Genomic DNA, 22387 nt, shown 5'->3' with positions numbered 1-22387 from the left:
TGAATCTCCAAGGCGCAGAAGGCGTTGCCAGGCTCACGGGGCTGAGTGGCAGAGGGTGTGCTAGTAGCCGCTGCACCTCAGCGCTGGGATATTCCTGTCTCTTTGGGGGTGGGGGCCATGCCACCCCACTGCCTCTTCCCAAGATCCTCACCCTTTGCTCTGGTCTCTTTCTAGGCTGTCCTTCGTGAGCAGAGGCGAGCAGAGAGATTGGCCAGGGGCTGGATCGATAGGCAGCAGTGTTGTGGCATCTTGCCACTAGCCACTAGCGGTTGAATGCTACTAACACTGGAGGGGTGTCCTTCAAGGTTCTCCTCAGTGGCGTTCCCTGGGGCCTGGGAACCCCTGCCTAGAAACGGTGGTGGTTTGTCTCCAGGAGGCAGCATCGGGAACATCTCTCTCATCAGGCAGCATCGGGAACATTCACTGGGTGGGCACTTTTGTTGCCCACCCAGTGAATTCAAAGTCAGCTCTCTCAGGAGGGAGAGGTAAACGCCATCTCCCCCAGCCTGGTTATAGGGTGAAGGCAGAAGCTGTCCCACCCAGCTCCTCTCACTTTCTTCCCCCTACAACAAGCTCTCCATGAGCCGGAGCAGGGAGCACTCCTTCCCAGGACGCTGCTAGGGGAGAGGTTTGCTGAGGCAGGGCTGGAAGGCGGGCAAAGATAGAGGCCACCGACAGGGATCGTTACACTTTTAGAAGTCAGAAAAATTGGGACAGGCGGTGTCTCTAGGACAGGCTCCCTGGCTTTTGTCATTTGGATGGTAAGGACTCATCTTTTAAAAGTGGAGGCTGCCTGCTGAGAAGTGAGACAATCCCATCCATGGGGTCACATCCACAAAAGCCCCCACACCCCTCCATCCCTGGAAACCAACGGCTTCCTCCTCAGCCCGCTCCCTCTGACGTAGAACCCCTTGGGAAAGCAGGATACTGCTTTTAAAGAGTAATCGTTGACCTTGAACTCTTAAGATGTGTTTCTCAATTTTCCCCTTTTATCACTATCCGGCTAACATTATGCCATGTCATTTCTTGAGTTCCGGTATTTAATACAAAATGTTGAATGAAAACATATTTTGTAAACAGGCTCTACAACTGGGTATGGGGGAAGGGAACGCTGTGTCAATCCTGCCCGTCCTTTCTCTGGGCACTTGACAAATATCCCTGGTATCCCAGCAAGTGGGCAAGACATCGCTCTTGCATTCTCTCAACATTCCTGCTCCTCTGGTGCATGAGGCCAACGTGCCCTGGGATGGGGGACAAATGTGGTACAGTATAGGAGTGAAGAATATGGGCTCTGACTCAGTCAGATTAAAATCTCAACTCTGCCCTATGCACGAACTGCATGATCCTGTGGGAGGTACTTCTGGAGTCTCAGTTTCTTCATCTGTAAAATGGGAATCACTGTCAAAAGGAGGCGAGTGGAGAGAGTGCATGTAAACGGAGAACGCATGTAAGATGGCACTGAGCTGCACACAAAGGATCAATACATGGTGTGCATTGATCCGATTCGCCGTTCATCACTTGAGCATCTCCTAATTGTGAAAGTCCTGGAGTGTGCATTCACAGGCCAGTGCAGGTTCATGCTGGGGGCAGGCCCTGTGAGACAGAAGCCCCCTCTTCCTGCAGACCTCCCTGACATCCGCACTCCATTCCTCATCTGTCTCATCTTTCTTCCCAGACTGGTCTTCCTCACTCCACCCCTCCTCTTTCTTTCTCCTGGAGCCCAACTGCCTCCTCCATGGCCCTCCGAATCCCCACTGCATCAGGCAATCCTTCATGGCCAAGTGTCAGCATCACCAATGCTCCTGGGATGACAGGAGGGGGGAAAGCCACTGGTCTCAACCAACCTCTCCCCTCTGCATTTATCTCAGCCCATCCCCCGGACCATCCTTCAATTCTCCCCTGCTCCATAAAAATATCGCACCAACTTCGCAGTTCACATTTGCTCATTTGGTCTGCTTGACTTGCTTACCATTGCGGTCTCCCTGTCTGAGGCCTCTACTCGAATTGGGATGATTTTGTCTGTACTTAAAGGCACTGACCTTCCAGATCCCTGGACTTCAGGAATTTGTCCTCATCCTCTCACCAGTCTCTGAAGCACCACCTTATTCAGGGGTCTGGTCTTGATCGTCCTAACTGTGCAGGGCTGGCCGGTGGGTTTCCAGATCTCTGAGATACTACCCTTCCTATGCTGTCTGGCTCTCTCCTTCTCAAGGCCAGCCTGAGAGTTAACAGAATCAGGATTTTGCTTGAAAAACGGAGGAAAGCCCAGAGCCCTCCATGGAATCAGCTACTTTCTCAGCATAACATCAACTGACAGTAGAAATCAGACCAGGTGTGATCATCATCATGAATATTTATATTTATTTATCAATTTTGCAAGATCCTATCAAATAAATAATTGCACATATTTCAACCACTTGATAATTAAAATAGTCACTAGAAGCAAAGACCTGAATGAAGAGCCCAGACCTTTATATTTTCATAGAGATTTGTTTTCCTTTTTGTGGTTCTCATGCATTTACTTATGAGAAATTCCTACAAGCCACTCTGCCTGATTCAAGACTTTGAAGAAAAATGCCTCCTGCGAGTCAGTTAATTCAGAATAGTGGATTAAAGACAGCCCAGACAGCAATTCTTAGCATCACCCCTCTCATCTGGTAACAGTCCATCTACAGCAAGTCACTTCCCTCTTCTATGCCAGGGTCTCTCAACCAGGAGACTATTGACATTTTGGGCCAGATCATTCTTTGGGAAGGGGGAGGAAAGGGCTGTCCTGTGCACTGTAGGTTGTTTAGCAGCATCTCTGGCCTGTATCCTCCAGATACCAGGAGCACCCCACCCCTGGCCTGGTCATGATGATCCAAAATGTCTCCAGAATTGCCAAATATCCCCTGGGCGAGCAAAATCAACCCCCCACCCCACCACCCCCCCGCCACACACACAAACTTCTTCCTGGCACATCCATTAGTCCAAGATTAGTGTTGCAAACACCCTTCAGGGAGGACAGGGCTCCAAGGACCATCACCTTTGCTCTTTGTTACCCAAGAGAGCCAAGAAAGTAGTTCCTAGTAGCAGCAAGACATGGGAAAACCCTGCTTGCCAGTGAGGCTTGGGGCTCACAGGGAATACATGCTCACCAAGGCCATAAGACTTCAATTTGTGGATGCTAGAAAACAGGGCATCAGGGAGGCAGGGGTCCACTGCTGAGATGTGTGACTGAGTGAGGTGCAAGGACTGGAGAGGCAGGTGTGGCCCCTCACCACACTTGATCTTACCTGTGGAAGTCTACCCAACTTGTGGAAGTCACCAACACAGGATCCGCCAACTGTGTTTGAAAACAACCCCCTCATGGATGGATTTCCCTGGGCTGGTGCACAGTTCCTCTGACTGCATTCAGCATGCGTGTCTTGACCCACAGTGGACCTTCACAGTAGGGCCCTGGGCCGTCTTCACTGACTCCTCTCAAGGACTAGAAGGGCCCAGCACCATCCCACGATAGTCAAGTGCTAATCTCATCAGTCACCCTTCAAGTACTTAACAAGCCCACCCTGTAGATCCTTGCTGCACACAGTGTCTCCACAGGCTGGTACAGTGGGAATCCCCTGGGAACTTGTTAGAAAAGAAGACTCTCAAGGCCCCGCCCCAGAACTTCTGAATCTGAGTCTGAGCTTTAGCAGATTTCCCAGCTGCTGTGCATGGATGTGAACGCTGAGAATTCCTAATGGAAGTAATGCAGGAAAGGGAGAAGATCTCCTTCCCTCTAGAAGCTCACATTCTGGCAGAGAAAATAGGATACATAAAAATGAAGGTCAGCGCGGTGGCTCACTCCTGTAATCCCAGCACTTTGGGAGGCCAAGGCGGGCGGATCACGAGGTCAGGAGTTCGAGACCAGCCTGGCCAACATGATGAAACCCCCATCTCTGCTAAAAATACAAAAATTAGCCGGGCGTGGTGGTGCATGCCGGTAATCTCAGCTACTCAGGAGACTGACGCAGGAAAACTGCTTGAACCCAGGAGTTGGAGGTTGCAGTGATCCAAGATTGCAGTACTGCACTCCAACCTGGGCAACAGAGCAAGACTCCATCTCAAAAAAAAAAAAAAAAGTATACACACACACACACACACACACACACATTAGCTGGGCATGATGCCATGAGCCTGTAATCCCAGCTACTCAGGAGGCTGAGGCAGGAGAATCGCTTGAACCCAGCAGGCAGAGGTTGCAGTAAGCCAAGGTTGCACCACTGCACTCCAGCCAAAAAAAAAAGGATATATAAAAAATGAGGCAAGGGAGCAGAGTGCAAGTCTATACCACCAAGCATGTTTTGGGAGGACACCTGGATGCTGAAGACCAAGACTAAGTGCTGCCTTAGCCACTTACTTCTACTGAGCCTCAATGTCCTCATCTGTAAAGTGGGGATAACACTTGCCCTGTCTACCTTACAGGAGTGTCCTAAAGATCAAAAAGGAGGGGAAAGCACTATTCTGACCTAAAGTACTATTTAATGTTAAATGTACTCTAAATGTTACAGAGGTTCAGAGAGGAGGCGGCTCCGGGTGACTGGAAGAGTCTGGGAAGATCCAGCAGAGGGAGTTGGGGAACTGGGAGTACTGAGTCATATGCTAAACGAGGTGCTGCAGTAAATAAAGCAAGATGGAAAAGTGCACATGCTGACGACTGCACCCAACACCGCCTCAAGCCTGGGCCACAGGGAGCTCCCACTGACTTACTTTCACCCACTAATTCCTCACAGTCTATGGAAGAGCAACACCGTGGGTCTCAGAAACACGTACAGTGTTCACGAGTGCTTTACAGGAGACACAGCAAGCACAGACGGTCTCTGTGGCAAGGCTGGCAAGAAGCTCAATTGCTGCAAAAGTTATTAACTCTGGGTTGGGGCAGAGGGCAATGGACTTGTTTCCATTTTTCAGAGCTGAGCTGTGGGGATGGTTAGACACTGCAAGAGGATGCCTGGAGGAGGGGGAGGTAAAAAAAAATGAGCCAGTGAGTTCTTGGGTAATAGTTTTCCTAGATAACGTTTATGAGCCTTTGCTATGTACTTGATGTTTTCATACTTACAAAAAATTCCTCCTCACTATGATCCTATCAGGCAGGGACTTTTGTCCCCACTTCACAGATAAGGAAACTGGAGATTTAGAATTTGAAGCCAGGTTGGTCTGCTTTCCAAAGCCCATGAGCTTAACTGCAAGCTAAACTTGCAGGGTCGTCTGAGAATCTCTGTTCTTCCCTGTGCAGTTGAAACAATCAATGTGGCTGTACTTTTGTTGTAAGACCTGGCTCTTCCCGACTCGCTGACGTTTGCCATGCTTGTCCTGAGCTTCTCCAGAGAAACGCTGTCTTCTGGCAGGAAAAGATAAAAACGGCTGATATAAATGAGTCACCACACTCGCTATAATTAACAGTGATGCAAGAGCCAGATGCAAAATAAGAGAGGCCTCCGGACCTGACTTTTAGGCTGCCCAAACTTTGAGCTGCACTTCAATGCAGAACAGTCTCCATGGCTGGGCTTCCATCTGTTTGAGACGTATTTTAAATGAAGAAATAAAACCCGGAATGCATGCAAGCCCCAAGACAAGGGAGCTGAGAGGAGCGGCACCAAATTAATCTCCTTATTTACAATTCAAAAACCACACACCAGAACACAGAGTTTATAGTTTATAGATAATATAGATCTTTGCTTTCACACTCAGTTGCCCTGGAAAGGCTGAGCAGTTTTCAATCTGCTGAGCTGATTTATAGCAAGTACAGTTGTAAATTCAATTGTACTAGGTGTTCAGCCTATGCCCTCCCAGTGATGTATCTGTGAACTTTCAAAAGGACAAGTTATCATGAACATCTCTCTATTTTCTTTTGCTGATCTGGAGTAAGAAGTGATACAATGATAATCTGCCTAAAATAAACCTTAAAACATAATCTCCACATCATCCACAGACCCCATTCAACCACAGCACGAGCACGATCACTCTGCAATGCAAGGTGAAGGCATTCTCTGCTGCTTCTAGGACATGTAAGTCCCTCCTGAAGTTTGACAGAGATAAATAAATTGTGGTCACGACCTGGATAGGCTCACTAGTAGCATTCGACGTCGGTGGCGTCTTCTCTTACCTGTTTAAAAGAGGCTCAGTGGCCTTGAGATTTGAACACAATACAGCTGATGGAATCTTGCCACTTTCCTTTTGAATAGACTTTAATTGAGAGCGAAGTGAAAAATGCAGGTTACAATTTTAAGTGTTATCATCAATATCTTGTAAGATCAACACCCAGTGATGCATCTAGTACTTATACAGTCTTAATTTTAGTTGTCAAAGAGCAAATCATTATCAGACATATATTTACACAGTAATTTCAAGCAACAGTAAATAATAAATTCCCTCCCTTAAAAAACAAAACACAACACAACACACACACGCACGCACACGCACACACAAGCACTTTTAAACAATGCATTTCCTCACCCAGGAAGTCTCATTTTTTTCACATATACTTGTAGACCCAAAGTTACTTAAGTTACTTAAAAACAGTCTGATCAGTGGAGATTCTGGACCAGCCCCTATTTTCTTTTAAAGTCACTTTCATTTTTACAACTTGAAGCCACATAACCAGCATGGTTTGTTTACACCAAGGACACCCCCAATGATGAAAATGAATTCCCCTTCATTTGTGCGAGGAGATATGTACATCTATGAAGACACATATGATTACTACTCAAAAGAGTCAAAAACATACACAAAAAAATCTCAGATCATCATAGTTTCTTAAGAGCAGTGTGCCAATGTTCACATTGAAATAACTGAATGGTAAAATTCTTTTAGATTTCTATACAGAGGTACTGGTTAGTTCTGATTCTTTCTTCAGCTGCTTGAAATGCATGAGCTTTACAAGTTGCCTGGCAGAACTACATCCTGCTTTCCAGGTTAGCGGCCTGGCTGACCTCGGGAATGTTAGACAAGACTCACCCCCGATGCCTTGCTCTCTGATTTATTTCTTGCTGATGCTGTTAGTAAATGGAAACCATGACAAAGTTTACATTAGCAGACACATACACATGCCCTGGCCTATAAATATTCCATGATGGAAAATGGTACAATAATTCCATCCCCAGCGAAAACGAGCATAAAAAAAGAAGGGAAGGGTCAGGGGGACATGATCAGCCATGACTCTTCTACAGTAGAAAATCCAGACCAAATGGCAATGGGCTTTTAACTAACCGGACACTGTTAGCCGCTTCTCCAGGGCCTGTGAGTCAACTAAAAGTAGGCAGAGCAGAGATCAACTCTTCCAGACACACCTGGTGGTTTCCAGAGGCACCGATATCTTGTCTTGGAAGTTGGATGAAGAAGATCAACTGAAGTTTCCTTCTTAGGGAAGTGAGTGAGGAGGAGTGGAGAGTCAGACTTGAAAGCAGTTCACACACCGTGCTGCCTGGGACACTGAAGGGTCCCCGAGGAAGACCCCCTCAAAGTGCCAGCTGGAGTTTGGTCATGTTTCTCTGATGCATGTTGTGATGGCGGACTAATTCATCTGACCGGGCAAACTTTTTCTGACAACTTGGCCACCGACAGCTGAAGGGCTTTTCACCTGTTGACACAATTGCCAGTCAGAGACACTTGCAATGAAGAGACGGGCGCAAGTTCAACTATCAAGGCCTGAGTCAAGTCATTACAAGGCACCCACTCTGAATTCCCCATCGTTCCATCCCTGAGCTAACCAACTGAGCTCATTTCCCAGGAAGCCTTGAAACAGCAGCACCTCTGGGGGCTTTAAGGATCGAAATACTGTAAAGTTATATCCTTAGGCCAGAAAACTTGGAAAGTGGGAGATAAAGAATGAGTCAAGTTGGGGGAAATGTCTGAGCAATTCATAATTAAGGGGAAGAACGTTTGTTTCAGTCTCTGCTGACAGAATGTTTTGCGGACTGTGTAAATTTCTCCCCCTTGCTGAGTAAGTTGGGAACTGAGCAGAACTGGGCTGCAGAAGCCTCCAGGTCATCACCCTGGGTATTACTGAGTGATCACTGTCCAGGGATCTGAGCTGTGACTGAAGCTTTTAACACTTCTATCTGTGTAGATACCCTGGATGGGCTGGATACTTTAAAAATAAATCACTGATACCAGTTTGCATGTTATGTGTTGTTTTTGTTTTTCTCTTAAAGTGTTACTGAGAGCATAATCTTGTTATATGGAAGATTCTAGTTGGGGCGTGGTTCTTAGATTTTTAATAAGCTTGCCAAAAGATTGAGGCTTCTCCACCCAAAGAGCCCTCAGACATTCTTTCCAAGCCTCATTCTCATTAGGGAGAATAACTATCATTTATTTGATGCTTAACATATGCCAAGCCTTGTGCTGGGCTGCACACACACACACACACACACACACACACACACACCCCCTCATGTATTCCTTACAACAGCCCATAGGGGAAGCGTTATTATCCCCACTCTACAGATGAGGTAGGACATCTATTGAAGGCAGATGCAGGCAGAACTCAAATCTCCAGGTCTGTTGAATTCCAGAGCCCATGCTCTTTCCTGTATCACACCTCCCAGGCCTAGCCATGATGGAAAAGCAGCTGCGGCTCCATCCTAAGGAAGAAGGTGCAGAAGCCAAACCCTGTACCACTTGACGGATCTTCTCAGATACTGCTGGTCCCACTTGGCCTTCTCTGAGTACTGATTTGGACAAGCACTGAGAAATGTCCCAGGAGGGCTGGTGTCCCAGGGTCAGACTGGAGGCCAATCAAATGCGGTATTAAACAGTCTGCTGGTGAAACAGGTCATGTCACACTTACTTGGGGAGTGTGGCAGCAGTGTACAAGGGACTATAACACTTTGCCACCAAATTATGAGCTCAGGACTAAGTCAAAGAAGCATCGAAGGCACCTGAGGAAGGGAAGCAAGATCCCATCCCACCAACCATGGACCACAGGTACCTTGGCTCTGTTTTTAAATGCAGCCAGTTTGGGCAGAGAATCTGGGGCTGCCCAGGGGTTTGTGATGTCATGTTTTCCTTCACACGCTGTTCCTCTGCTCTTCCTGGCCTGGCTCCCACTCTCCAACCCCACCTCCAGCAGTGCCGTCAAGGGCTGGCTCCTAATGGACAAATCCCAACCCTCTCTCTCATCATCTTCATTCCTCTCAGTCTCTCAGTGGTGTTCAGCTTTGCTGACTTTGACTCTCTGCTTGACTCTCCATGCTCCCTGGACTGCAGCGTAAATGCCTGTTCCTTCTCCAATAAAGAAACAAGTGAGACAAGGCAGGCTGGAAGCAGACAGAACTGGATTTGCTACTTACTAACTTTGTGATTTTAGATAAGCCATTGAATTACTATTGCCTCAGTCCCCTCATCTGTAAGATGGGAACAAAACATGCCGACCTTACTTTTTTTGTTTTGTTTTGAGACAGGGTCTTATTCTGTCGCTTGGGATGAAGTACAGTGGTGGGATCACCGCTCACTGCAGCCTCAGCCTCCCAAGCAAGCTCTAGTGATCCTCCTACCTCAGCCTCCCCCAAATAGCTGGGACTACAGGTGCACACCACCATGCCCAGCTAGTTTTTGTATTTTTTGTAGAGACAGGGTTTTGCCATGTTGCCCAGGCTGGTCCTGAACTCCTGGGCTCAAGTGATCCACCCACCTCAACCTCCCAAAGAGCTGGGATTACAGGCATGAGCCACCACACCCGGTCCTATCTTACTCTACTTACAAGCATGTTGTGAAGATAGACTTAGATAAGCTAAGCATTAACCCTCTTTCCAAAGGTAGAAAATATGCAACAAAGGTGGTGCTATTTTTATTATGAATCACACCAGCCTTGCAGAAAGCAAAAACCTTCAGCAGCCAGTAAATAAATGCCCTATTCTCCTCTCTGTACTAGTACAAAAGAAATAATATCCACACACTGATACTGGTCCCACAGAAACCAAGACCGCTCCGGGGGCATTAACTTTCAGCAAAGCAAGGACTCAGTTCTCTCAAAACAGTGCCATGAAACATGTGCTCTCAGAAGAATAAAAGTTTGGCTTGCTAGAATTTCTGCTGCTTTTCTATAAAGTTGATTATCATATCAAACAGAGTGACAAAATGTGTGACATGACAAACTGGAAACAGTAGGGACCTGGCTTATCTCTTCATTTTCATTCTGCACACTCCAGCCATTTTTTTCCCATCTTTCTCCTTCTCTGTATTTCCACCCTCCCCTTCTTTAAAAAATGTTATTATTTATTATTTAAAGATAGCCATGCACTATTCCTTCTCTCAGCTGAGGCTAAACCTTAGAACTTTTACACTAGTCTTTTCCAATCCCTCTCATCACAATTTCATTCCACAATAGTTTAAAAAAAAAATGAAAAATAAATGTGAAGAAAAGTTTACGCACTTGTTTTACCTGTATGAGTCCTGGTGTGGGTCTTCAGGTGGTCGGACCGGGAGAACTTTCGCTGACAAGTTTTACACTGGAATGGTTTCACACCTAAATGGACAGAGAAGGTCTAGCCTCGGCCCTAACAATGTGGGGCACAGTGAGGCCCACAAGGCTGACTTCTGACAGCTGGAGGAGCCCAGCATTTCCAGCCACGCCTGCAATGTCTGCATCTGCCTCACCCTCAGATTTCCCCAGTCCCCCAGGCCCAACAAGAATCCCTGATTCTGCACAGTAATCTTCAAGGACCTGCTTCTAGCTTGGGAACAGTCATTCCTTAACCACAAAGGTCCAGCTTCTCACCAGCTGGAAGATCTCAGCTGTGTCAGAGACAGGAAAAGTGAATCACACGCTACAAATTGGATCCCACTCTCCGTCACCCTCATTCTTTGCCGATGTTCAGTGTATCATCAGCCCAATGCTAGTGGGATCTTGCTGTTCTGTGGTTTGCAGGGGAAATGTGGGGTGTTTCCTTTTCTTTCTTTTTCTTTAAGAGGAGGAACATCTCCAGAGATTATGGGGGAAAAATACTGGAAAAACTAATAAACACATGGCTGACTCTCTCATTCATATTCAACAACAAAGAGAATCATGAAATCAATCCTAGCCCAAGGGAACATGGCTGGCAACAATGAGAAGTGAACCTACAAACCTGTATGTCTCCTTTGGTGTCTTTTGAGCTGGTCTGAACGAGAAAACCTTCGCTCACAGTCCTTGAAGTCACACTGGTATGGTTTCTCACCTTGGGGAAGACACATATTCTATTTGAAAATGACACTGGAAAAGGGGATCTCATTCAAGGCAACCTCTCCTACTAGGACTGAACAGATCCCAAAATGCCTAAAGCACTTTGTTGGAGCTTTTTAGGGTAGGATGATCCCCAACCTGCAAGTTAGAAATGAATGGGAGCTCAGGGGCCAGAGGATTCCACCCCGAAGCTCACATCTAGCTCTGCCATTTAAAAAAAAAAAAAACAAAAAAAACAAAAAACCCTGGGTGAGGTGTGGTTTCTTTATTGCAAAATGGGTCCAATAATACAGCAGCTTCAAAGGATTTATGACCTTTGCATAAAGGGCTCAGCCCAGGGCCTAGCACAGAAGGAGTGCTCAAAAAATATTAGCAAATAAAAAAAATATTTAACTCCCAGGCAGAATCTGAGGCAGAATTCTGGGATGCATGTGCCTTGAGGTCAACCTCATGAAATAAGAGTTTTATGTTTTACGGCCCGAAGATCTGGTGTTCTGTGCTACGACTCCTTGTTCTTGAGTCAAGCAAATATGCCTCCATGGTTGTGAGATCCTCGAGATACACCAAAAGCATTGAGAAAGTTTTTGGTGTGCTTTATCCAAGAGAAGCCAGTAGTGGGATTACCCAACCTCCTGACTCAGAATGGAGAAGCCTCACTTCTGCCCTCACTAGAGAAAGTTCAGCCAGATACTGGGACCTGAGCCCCAAGAGAAGTGAGCAACCCCAAGCCTTCCCACCTTCCTAGGAGAATCCTGAGTCACAGGCATCTGGGATGGAAACAAGCCATTCTGGAATCAGTCAGGTCCTGTTACCTTTCCAACCTCAAAGCCTCTGCTATTTCCCTCACGAATCTCTATTCCCCACTATGCCAGAGCTCACATCCTGAAGTCCTCCTTGCACTCTGCTCACACTAAATGTTCCCTATCTCCACATCGAAAAGTCTCCTGTATGTCTCCTTCTTCTGCAATGCCTACTTGGAAACTGCATGGGTCAATTTCCCTTCCTTCCCTCATTACAACATTTATTCCAGGGTGTCTAATGTGGTGAGCTATGTCTGGGTCTACAATTCTACAATTCTTCCATGGGCTGGAAAATCCTGAGGACTGGAGCCTTTTTATTTCTTTTCTCAGAGACAGAGTCTCTCCCTGTTGCCAAGACTGAAGTGCAATGGTGTGAGCCTAGCTCACTGCAGCCTCGAAATCCTGGGCACAAGCCATCCTCCCACCTCAGCCTCCTGAGTAGCTGGGACTACAGGCATACACCAGCACACTTGGCTAAATTTTTAAAAATATTTTTTGTAGAGACGGGGTCTCACTATATTGACCAGGCTGGTCTTGACCCCCTTAAGCAATCTTCCCGCCTATGCCTCCCAACATACTGGGATTACAGGTGTGAGCCACTGCACCTCGCCCCTTTCTTTGTATTTGTATCCAGCTTGGTGCCTTATGCTTCACCTCTGCACGCTGGAGAACACAATACCCCTATTGAGTCTGATTTCCTTCCCCTGCCTTTGAGCTTCTGCTCACCTATCACTTTCTCTGCCCAACCTACCAGCCTTCACTGGTTAACCCAAGCCCTTCTTCCTCCAAGAAACTTTCTCAGATGACCCTAGTCATCTGATACCCTCCAAACTCCTCGGTGCCTCCTGTCTCTCATTTAGTACATGATCATGTACTCTCTTAGTCACTTTTCATTTGTTTAAATCCTCGCTCCCAAACAAACCACCAGCTCTTTGAGAAGGGGGATTATAACCTGCAGTTAAAAAGCAGGAGCCTGAGAGTCCTCTTTCTGTTATATCCTACCCTCTTAATAAATGTTTTGCGAGTGAGGATTAAATGAAATATACATGTAGAGAGCCTGACACCCAAAAAGTACTTAATATAATAGTCCATACTGTTGTTATAAATAAATAAGAAGATATTGCTCTCTTTCAAGGGGGGCTGTAGGATTGTTAAATACCAACCTGCCCTCGTCTTCTGCAAGGAAGAGTTTCTTAAAGGCTCCAGTGGGTCTGGGGTTCTGGCTCTCCTGTTCACTGCCTTCCCTTCACACAGTTGTCTAATCCTCACTGCATTCTAAGTGCTTCTCTCCCATTAAAAGTTTCTACAACCATATTGCCTTCATTTATTCCCTTGCATTTTTCAGGCAGGATTTTACTTTTTCGTTTTCCTTATAACCTTGACAGTCACTTTTCAAATGATCCCATTTGGGGAAATGTATAAAAATATAACATGCCACTGGTCCCCTCCTCTTTAGCCTCAAAGTCTGTGGCCCACTAAGTGCAAACTCGGGTTGATACCAGAATTGTATCCTCTGGATACAGTGAATTAGCAAAATCCAGTGGTCTAAGGAAATCTGAATGCAGCTCACTTTTTTCTCCAGCTTCCCAAGAGCAAAATCAGCAGTAATATTACAGTTGTAACAGTCATCTTATAATTATGCTGTTCTTTGATTGTGGAAAAGGTAGCAGTAGCTCCTCTGTAAGAAAACCTGGGTTTCACCACACTCCCACACTCCCACCTAGTGCCCACAAGGCCCAGAGCAAACATTCTGTGACATGGCTGTCCACATTCAAGGTGGCCAACACCAGACAATGGCCAGTTCTCTGTTTCCCACAAGCAGCCTCCTTGACCTGGGGGAAAATCCAGTTTCATTGGAGTATCTTCAAAAATCATCATCTCTCTCCCTCTCTCTCCTTTTTTTTTTTTTTTTTTTTTTGGCAGATTCTTGCTCTGTTGCCTAGGCTGGAGTACAGTGATGAGATCTTGGCTCACTGCAACCTCTGCCTCCTAGGTTCAAGCAATTCTCCTGCCTCAGCCTCCCGAGTAGCTGGGATCACAGGTGCGTGCCACCACACCCGGCTCGTTTTTGCATTTTTAGTAAAGACAGGGTTTCACTTTGTTGGCCAGGCTGGTCTCCAACTCCTGACCTTGGGTAATCCACCCACCTCAGCCTCCCAAAGTGCTGGGATTACAGGTGTGAACCCCTGCACCTGACCTTTTTTTTTTTTTTAAGTGATCACAAAAAAAACAATCAATTTTCCCCTTCCTGTCTGGTTGATTATTACTGACCTAAGCAGGTAAGTTTTTCTTTGGACCATCTCTTCCAAAATTTCACAACGATCTTGCCCATCGACCTTCTAAAACCACCTGATGACTATATTCCCAGGCTAGCTCCTCTCTCTTTAGAAATGCTAATAGTATTCTAACACCAACACGATTCCCACGCAGGTCTCTTTAATTCTGTGGTACTTTCTCTCTACCACTCTGCTCTGCCCTTCTGGAAGACAGTTTACTGACTTCTGTAATAAAGGATGGATAATCAGAATGCAAAATGGCCTCACAGCCTCTTTACATCACCTGGATCAGACCTTTCAAAGCAGTGCTTACTTTCCATCCTGGAAATGACCTGGGTCCTTAGCAGCGTGACAGCCTGGAAAAGGAGCTCTTGAACCATGTTTGTCCAAGGCTGGACAGTGGGCACACTTACCAGTGTGCTTTCTGCTGTGCATCTGTAAGTGGGACAGCTTAAAATATCTCTTATTGCAGCCTGGGTAAGCACACATGAAGGGGCGTTTCTCACTGGTCTCAGATGCCGACCGCACAAGAGTCGGGGCTACTCCAGGCACACGCCGCACATCCTGTAGGCAGACAGTAAGAGGCAAGGAGGCTTTAAGCCATATGTGAACATTCAGGTAGGTCTTGAGGGAGAGTGAGCACTGGAATATATTCAAAGAAGGGGTGGCAGGTGCAGACCTAAAACCACTCCCATTCACACTCCAGATCGCCATGGCAGACATCACTAATGGATGCTAGATCAGGACATTCTACAATGCAGTGCTCTGGGGTCATCACTACTGAGCAACCAGAAGTGGCTCTCGAGATGAAACCTACATGAAATGGCTGTCCCAGAGCCTCTGCAAAAGAAATGCTGGTGCCTCGAAGAGCTCCCAATCCATTCTCTCTCTCAGTTTCTCCTCTTGAGGTAGTGATGTTTCCAAGTCCAAAGTCCCAAAACCTAACTACTCCCTCCCGCTTGGAGACATGACCACATGACCTAGAGCCAATCTGCAATGGGGGGGGGGCATCCTTATTTGAAAAAAGTGGGATAATGAATGAGCCCCAAACTGACCAGATCGTCCAAGTATAGATAAATAACAAGGAAGAAGGAGCCCCTGGATGTGGTGGTCCCATCTGTGAAAGGAAGCAAAACCCACCAGAAGGCCATGGTGAAGCCAGCACAACCTTTAATAGTGACACCAGAAAGCACTGGAATCCGTCTGCCTTCTGTGCACTGCACACATCCTTTGCAGGGCATCTGTTGCTCCTCTTTATCTTGTGGAAGTGCAGTGTGTGTGTTGTCAGTCTTCCAAGAATAAGAACTGGAGGAAAACAGAGAGGCAAGCTCCCCTTCCTCTTCTTGGGGTCAGGGAGTCATAAATGGGAGCTCAGCAAGTGCCTGAGTGGGCACTAAATTCTCCTCATTCCTTTACAGATGTGCAAATCAACCCCATAGAGGGTGAGATGCTGACACTAGAGTGCATCCATGTTTTGGTTTTGTTTGTTCTTAAGACAGGATCTTATTCTGTTGCCCAGGCTGGAGTGCAGGAGTTGCCCAGGCATGATCGGGGCTCGCTGTGGCCTCGACCTCACCAGCTCAAGTAATCATCCCACTTGAGCCACCTGAACAGCTAGGACAACAGGTGAGAGTCATCATGCCCAGCTAATTTTTTTTTGGTAGAGACAGGATGTCCCTGTGTTACTCAGGCTGGTCTCGAACTCTCGAGCTCAAGGGATCCTTCCACTTTGGCCTCCTAGAGTGCTGGGATTACAGGCATGAGCTACCATGCCTGGCCTAAAGCACATTCATGTTTTGTGCTAAGACCTGGAACCACTTCTGAGTATAACCAACTTCTTGCCCCGCGCATTTTCCACTCTACCCCATGCTTGTGTTCTAGTCCCTATTTCACATTGCCCTGCACTGAAAGGTCACTTTCTTTTTTTGGAAGAAAAATGCTATAGTGACATACAACGCAACATTGATGTTAATAGGCCGAAGTGTCTCAGGGATAATGGTGGCATAAAATTAAATGGTGAGCCAGTTGTTGGATGGGAATACTCAACACCTGTCCAGTCTGGAGTTTTTTAGAGGCCATGACAAAGGAGCTTGACAAACTGGGCTTGATGGGAAAGAAAGCAAAGGAAGCATTTTCCATTTCCCTTAATTCATCCTAGAAGCAGTGCACATGGGAACAGTTGTTAATCTCAGTAAGGGCCCTGGTGAAGGATTCTGATGGTATTCATCAGGGGACAGGCTTGATGGCTCCCCAAACCGTCGTCAGATTTCCATATTTCTGTAACTCTTGCCTTTATTCCTCTCCATTGAAAGGCTTGGGAGTAGGGAGCACACTGTTCTCTCTTTGTGACACTTCTGGAAACATTAATCAGAACATCTCAGAGCTACTTGCCCCACGTATCCCGTGGGGTCTGACCCGGATACAACTTACTTCTAGAGTACTGACCATTCTGGTGAAAGTATCACTGCTGTTACTCATGTTGCAGCCATGGATTGATGTTTATAAGCCATAAACGAAACCCTTAGTAACTGCGTGTGCTTCTGACCACCCAAAATAGAGACTCCGCAGGGAAGGTAGGCTGAAGGTCTATGGAGGTGGCAGACCAAAATGTCTATTGAATTCTCTGAAACTTTTACCTTTATACTTTACTTTCCTCATGCTCGTTGGAGACCTCTCCCTCCTCCGAAACTGTTCACCATCCTCTGCCTCCCTAAGAAGCAGTATCAGGAGGTAGGTATAAACAGGGGATCTGAAGTCAGGCAAGACCTGTGTTATTAGTCTCGGCTTCACCATTTACTAGCTAGGTGATTCTGGTCAAGTTATTCATCACCTCTGGGCTTCAGTTTCCCCACCCATAGAATAGAGAGAATAACAGTACCTACCTCATCAGGGTGTACTGCAGATGAAATGAAGGGGGAAAGGCCACATATAGACACGGAGAAACCTTACATGCATATTGCTAAGAGAAAGAAGTCAGCCTGAAAAGGCTACATCTAGTATGATTCCAAATATATGACATTCTCAAGAAACAGCAGTGATTGTTGGGAGAAGAAGAGGGAGGGAAGAATAGGTGGAGTGTAGGGAACTTTAAGGGTAGTGAAACTATTCTGTATGATACTAGAATAATAGGTACATGGCATTATGCATTTTTCAAAACCCATAGAACTGTACAATACAAAAAGTGAACCGTAAGGTAAACTATGAGCTAACAATAACTTATCAGTATTGGCTCATCAATTACAACAAATGTACCACATCAGTACAAAATGGTACAAATAGGGTAAAGTCCATTTTTTTCAAGTCTACGTATAAAACTTAGCACAACGCCTAGTATATAGAAAATGTCCAGCCATAGGCGGTACAGTTAGTATGATTATCATCAACACTTGCCACGATGTGTCTACCTGTGGGCACTTTACGATGTAAACCAAATCTTAGAAGTCAAAGGTCCAGGCGGTTAATTCAAACCCAATTAGCTCAAAAGCAAAAGTCACACAGCCTGCCCTGGAGAAGTCAAATGGAGCAGTAAATGCAGAAAGGAGAGGATTCTGTAGGACGCATCTTGGGCTGTGTCAGGCAGCGGGGCAGCCTCTCTGGGAGAGGACACAGCTGCGTTATCAGACCCAGGGGACGAGCAGGGGTCCCTGATGTTAAAGGAGCCTGCAATGAAGAAGAGGCTTGCCAGGGCCAAAGAGTCCATCAGTAAGGAACTAAAGGGCCGGTAAGCAGGAAGAGGCAGTGCAGCCCCCATCCCGCTAGGGCCTCTGCATGCTCACCTGAATGCCTCTGAAGACACCATGCGTGTGTATTCTGTACTGGGCGCCGCAGAGGATGGGCGTGGTGTGGTTATCGCTCTCGTACCCTGTGCCGTGGCTGCAAACACAAAGAAGGGAAAAAAGGCTCAGGGTGGCTCACAGTCGCCATTTGGAAATGCTTATCTGCAGTCAGGAGGGAATGATTGTTTTTACAGTTCACAGAACAAAAATAGTTGGTTTTTGCCTCCCTCCACGGGGCCACTTTAGGTGCAGGGTTCTGCGGATGGCGAGGCCGCTGGATCCTGGGGCCGCCACCTCGCAGCCCCTCCCTCATCCTCCGATTCTCGCAGGCGTGCACCGTTCCGGTCTAGGGTCTAGGTCTCGCTCAGACAAGCCGACGAAAGCCGCAGTGGCAGGGTTTCATCCTCGGCAAGTTGTTTACCATCTAGACGGCAGGGCTGACAGCTGCAAGTATCTCAGGAATGAGCAGAATGCCTCAAGCTTCACGTTAAGTGCACTGAATTTTTGTCGGCACCTCATGACTCAGTTTTTACCAGATAACACCAAAAAAGTGATGACGCAAGAAGAAATGTCGTGTCCTCAGAAGTGGGGATTACACATCTGTGGACCCATTCTGCTTAAACGACAGGTCAGTTTTCCAGATCAACTTAACTCTTGGTAGCCTGCCTGTGCTGTAGGTGGGCACTGGAGAATCTTCCTCCAGCATTCGACTGACCAGTCCCCTAACTGGTGCTCAGGTCACCTTCGACTACATAGGAAGAGCTGAAAAATGTGCAACGCTGAAAAGGACAACTTGGAAGGGATGGATGTTCTGCTCTAAAATTATTCTCTCCTTCAGATACAATGCCGCTATCTGCTCTACACTTACTTTACTTCCAGATGAGATGAGGCGGACTGAGGTTTTTCACCCACACCAGCAGCACATTAGAATCACATCTAGAAGCACCGAGCAGAGCTCTTATGAAATAGTTCTGTGAAATGATGCAGCTGCTTTGCAAAATATCTGGCAGTTCCTCAAAAGGTTAGACATAAAGTTAACGTATGACCCAGAAATCCCACTCTTAGGGATATTCCCAAGAGAAATGAAAACAGATGTCCACACAAAAACTTGTATACATGGTGCATTAGCAACATTATTCCTAAGAGCCAAAAAGTAGAATCAACCCAAATGTCCATCAACTGATGAATGGATAAACCAAAGAGAGTATCTGCATATGATGGAGTATTATTCAGCAGTGAAAAAGAACAAAGTACCAATACATGCTACAATATGGATGAACCTTTAAAACATCATGCTAAGTAAAAAGAAGCCACTCACAAAAGACCACATGTAGTATGACTGCATTTCTATAAAATGTCCAGAATAAGCAAATCTATAGGGATAGAAACTAGATTAGTGGTTGGGTGCCTTGAACTGGGGGAGTTGGGAAGACATAGAAAATGACTGCTGAAAATGTCCTAAAATTGTGGTAATGGTCATACAACTGTGAATATACTAAAAACCACTGCATTGTACACTCTAAATGGGCGAATCACACGGTCTGTGAAATCCATAAATCTGCTTTTAAAAAATTATTGGTGGGGGGGTAGTCCAAGAGGGATACATCAGTATATTTATTTATTTATTTGAGATGGAGTCTCACTCTATCACCCAGACTGGAGTGCAGTGGTGCGATCTTGGCTCACTGCAACCTCCGCCTCCCGGGTTCGAATGATTCTGCTGCCTCAGCCTCTGGAGTAGCTGGGATTACAGGCGCACGTCACCACGCCCGGCTCATTTTTGTATTTTTAGTAGAGATGGGGTTTCACCATGTTGGCCAGACGGGTCTCAAACTCCTGGCCTTAAGGGATCCAGCCATTTCGGCCTCCCTAAGTGCGGGGATTACAGGTGTGAGCCACCAGGCCCAGCCACATCAGCATTTTTAAAAGCCTTCAGGTGGGATTAAACTGGCTGCCAGCACTAAGAATTCCATTCTCTGCCTCCATTACTCTCAACAGTTGGTTCCAGGGGTGCTGGGCAGGGAGGCAGGTAAGCTGGCGGGCGGATCAGCCCACTCCATCTGCTGTAGTGTGGGGAAGCCTGGAGCTGACCCAATACTCACTCACCCAGCAGAGAGAGTGCCTGGACAGGAAGAATGTCTGCCAGGACAACTGAAAAGTCCACACCCCCTAGGGCCACAGAAGCTGTGGGGTTTCACATTTACTTCTGGCTCTAAGCATTTTAGAAAGAACTGCCTGCCGCTCTAAACTACCATACCTTGTCTCCACATCCTTCAAATAATTTTTGACTTATCTGGGACAGGGGGAATGTCTCAAAGAAGTAACCCCAGGGTCAAACATGAAAAAATTGGGCAAAAATGCCAAACCGAAAGAACATATGTCCTTCTGATCCTTAGAATGTGTTTACCAGGAGAAAAAGGCTGTGTCTGCCTTCCTTACAATCACTTGGTATAGACAGTGGGAAAGTGAGAGGTGATGACAATGGCCATGTGGCAGCAGAAAGAGGGCAGGACCAGAATGGTGCCATGGTGCTGCCAGAACATTTTGCCTCAAAGGTTGTGAAGAGAAGCTGCCTTTGCTTGCTTCAGTCATCTGCATGGAGCCACAATGTGACTTACACATTTTCTTTCTGTTTCTTTTTTAGAGCTTGCTCTATTGCCCAGGCTGGAATGCAGTGGTGTGATCATAGCTTACTGCAGCCTTGAATTTCTAGGCTCAAGTGTTCCTCCTGCTTCCGTCTCCCAAAGAGCTGGGACTATAGGTGTCCCACACCATGCCCAGCTGATTTTTATTTTTATCTTTGTAGAAACAGGGTCTTGCTATGTCCTCCATAGGATGGTCTCAAACTCCTGGGCTCAAGTGATTCTCCCACCTTGGCCTCCCAAGATGCTGGGATCACAGGAGTGAGCCACTGCACCTGGCCTACTTTCCACATTTTCTAGGGCTGAAGGAGTTCTAGGGACACAACATTGAAGTTCTGCCATTGAACGGTAAAAATTAGAAATCTGTCTTGACAGCTAAGCTCTGGATGTTAGCTGGATTCCTGGAGGGTGGGGACACGGGAACAGACTTTCCTGAAGACAACTGTCTCATGAAATGAAGCGCCGTGACACTCAAAGGGAACAGCAATCCGCAGAGCCAGACGCAAACCACAAACAAAAGAAGCAACATGCAACAAGACTGTGCCTGCCAAATATGCCAGTAGATTCTCCTACCAGGTCTAGGAAGAAAAAAAAAAAAAACAGCCAGGCCCCTGCCTATGGGGACTTGGGTCTCCAAAAGACAAACACACCAATGCAATTCCACACTGTGGAAACCTGCAATTCAACACTTCCCAATGTGGTGTGCCCAGAGCACCAAGTATAATGTACTGGCATTTGACGTGGTAACAATTCTCTCTAAATAAGTTTATAAAAAGCACCTCGGTGGTCTGGGAACCACAGACTAATAGAGATAGAAAGGACCTAGAAAGACCATCTACGCCAACCCCCCTTCAAAGTAGAAATCTCTTCTAGCTCATGCCCAACAGTTGATCAACATGACTGGTGACTAGTTTTCAAGAGAGCCCATTCCATTTTAGAAGAGCTTTAAAAACAAGCTGAAATCTGCCTTCTCGTCTCTGACTCCTGGAGAACCACTGAAAGAATATTACTTTTTAAAATTATTTTATTTTATTTTTTGAGACGGAGTCTCACTCTGTCACCCAGGCTGGAGTGCAGTGGCGCGATGTCAGCTCACTGCAACCTCCGCCTCCTGGGTTCACGCCATTCTCCTGCCTCAGTCTCCTGAGTAGCTGGGACTGCAGGTGCCCGCCACCACAAACGGCTAATTTTTTTTGTATTTTTAGTAGACACGGGGTTTCATCATTTTAGCCAGGATGGTCTCAATATCCTGACCTCAAGATCCGCCCGCCTCGGCCTCCCAAAGTGCTGGGATTACAGGTGTGAGCCACCCCGCATAGCCGCAAATATTACTATTTTACAGCCATCTGTGTGTATCTCCTCTGCCCCATTGTAAAGTTGGCCTTGAATACAAAGACTCCCTGCTCCTCTCTGCATCCTCTAAACTCAGTGACTGAGGCCGGGCGCAGTGGCTCACGCCTGTAATCCCAGCACTTTGGGAGGCCAAGGCAGGCGGATCACGAGGTCAGGAAATCAACACCAGGCTGGCCACCATGGTGAAACCCATCTCTACAAAAATATAAAAATTAGTTGGGCATGGTGGCACGTGCCTGTAATCCCATCTACTTGGGAGGCTGAGGCAGAAGAATCGCTTGAACCCAGGAGGTGGAGTTACAGTGAGCCAAGATCATGCCATTGCACTCCAGCCTGGGCAACAGAGCAAGACTCTACC

General features: G+C 46.7%; 1 protein-coding gene across 2 annotated transcripts in view; it reads right to left on the bottom strand.

Annotated features, from left to right (window-relative positions):
* Nucleotides 1-6191: 6191 nt before the first annotated feature.
* The window catches only part of WT1 (Wilms tumor 1), a 49210-nt gene continuing 33014 nt past the window's right edge, over nucleotides 6192-22387 (bottom strand). Inside the window, exons 6-10 of one of the 2 annotated variants that reach the window (XM_011965580.1) lie at nucleotides 18035-18131; nucleotides 14672-14822; nucleotides 11088-11177; nucleotides 10403-10486; nucleotides 6192-7600 (exon numbers count right to left, since the gene is read on the bottom strand). In XM_011965580.1, the coding sequence (XP_011820970.1) occupies nucleotides 7479-7600; nucleotides 10403-10486; nucleotides 11088-11177; nucleotides 14672-14822; nucleotides 18035-18131 (544 nt within the window). In that variant the 3' untranslated portion in view covers nucleotides 6192-7478. Of the gene's footprint in view, nucleotides 7601-10393; nucleotides 10487-11087; nucleotides 11178-14671; nucleotides 14823-18034; nucleotides 18132-22387 lie in introns of both variants that reach the window. The other variant, XM_011965581.1, reaches the window with a different exon arrangement.

Source organism: Mandrillus leucophaeus, unplaced genomic scaffold (genome assembly GCF_000951045.1).
Source record: "Mandrillus leucophaeus isolate KB7577 unplaced genomic scaffold, Mleu.le_1.0 Scaffold73, whole genome shotgun sequence".
Taxonomy (NCBI): Eukaryota; Metazoa; Chordata; class Mammalia; order Primates; family Cercopithecidae; genus Mandrillus; species Mandrillus leucophaeus.
This window is presented reverse-complemented; position numbering and strand designations above follow the sequence as displayed.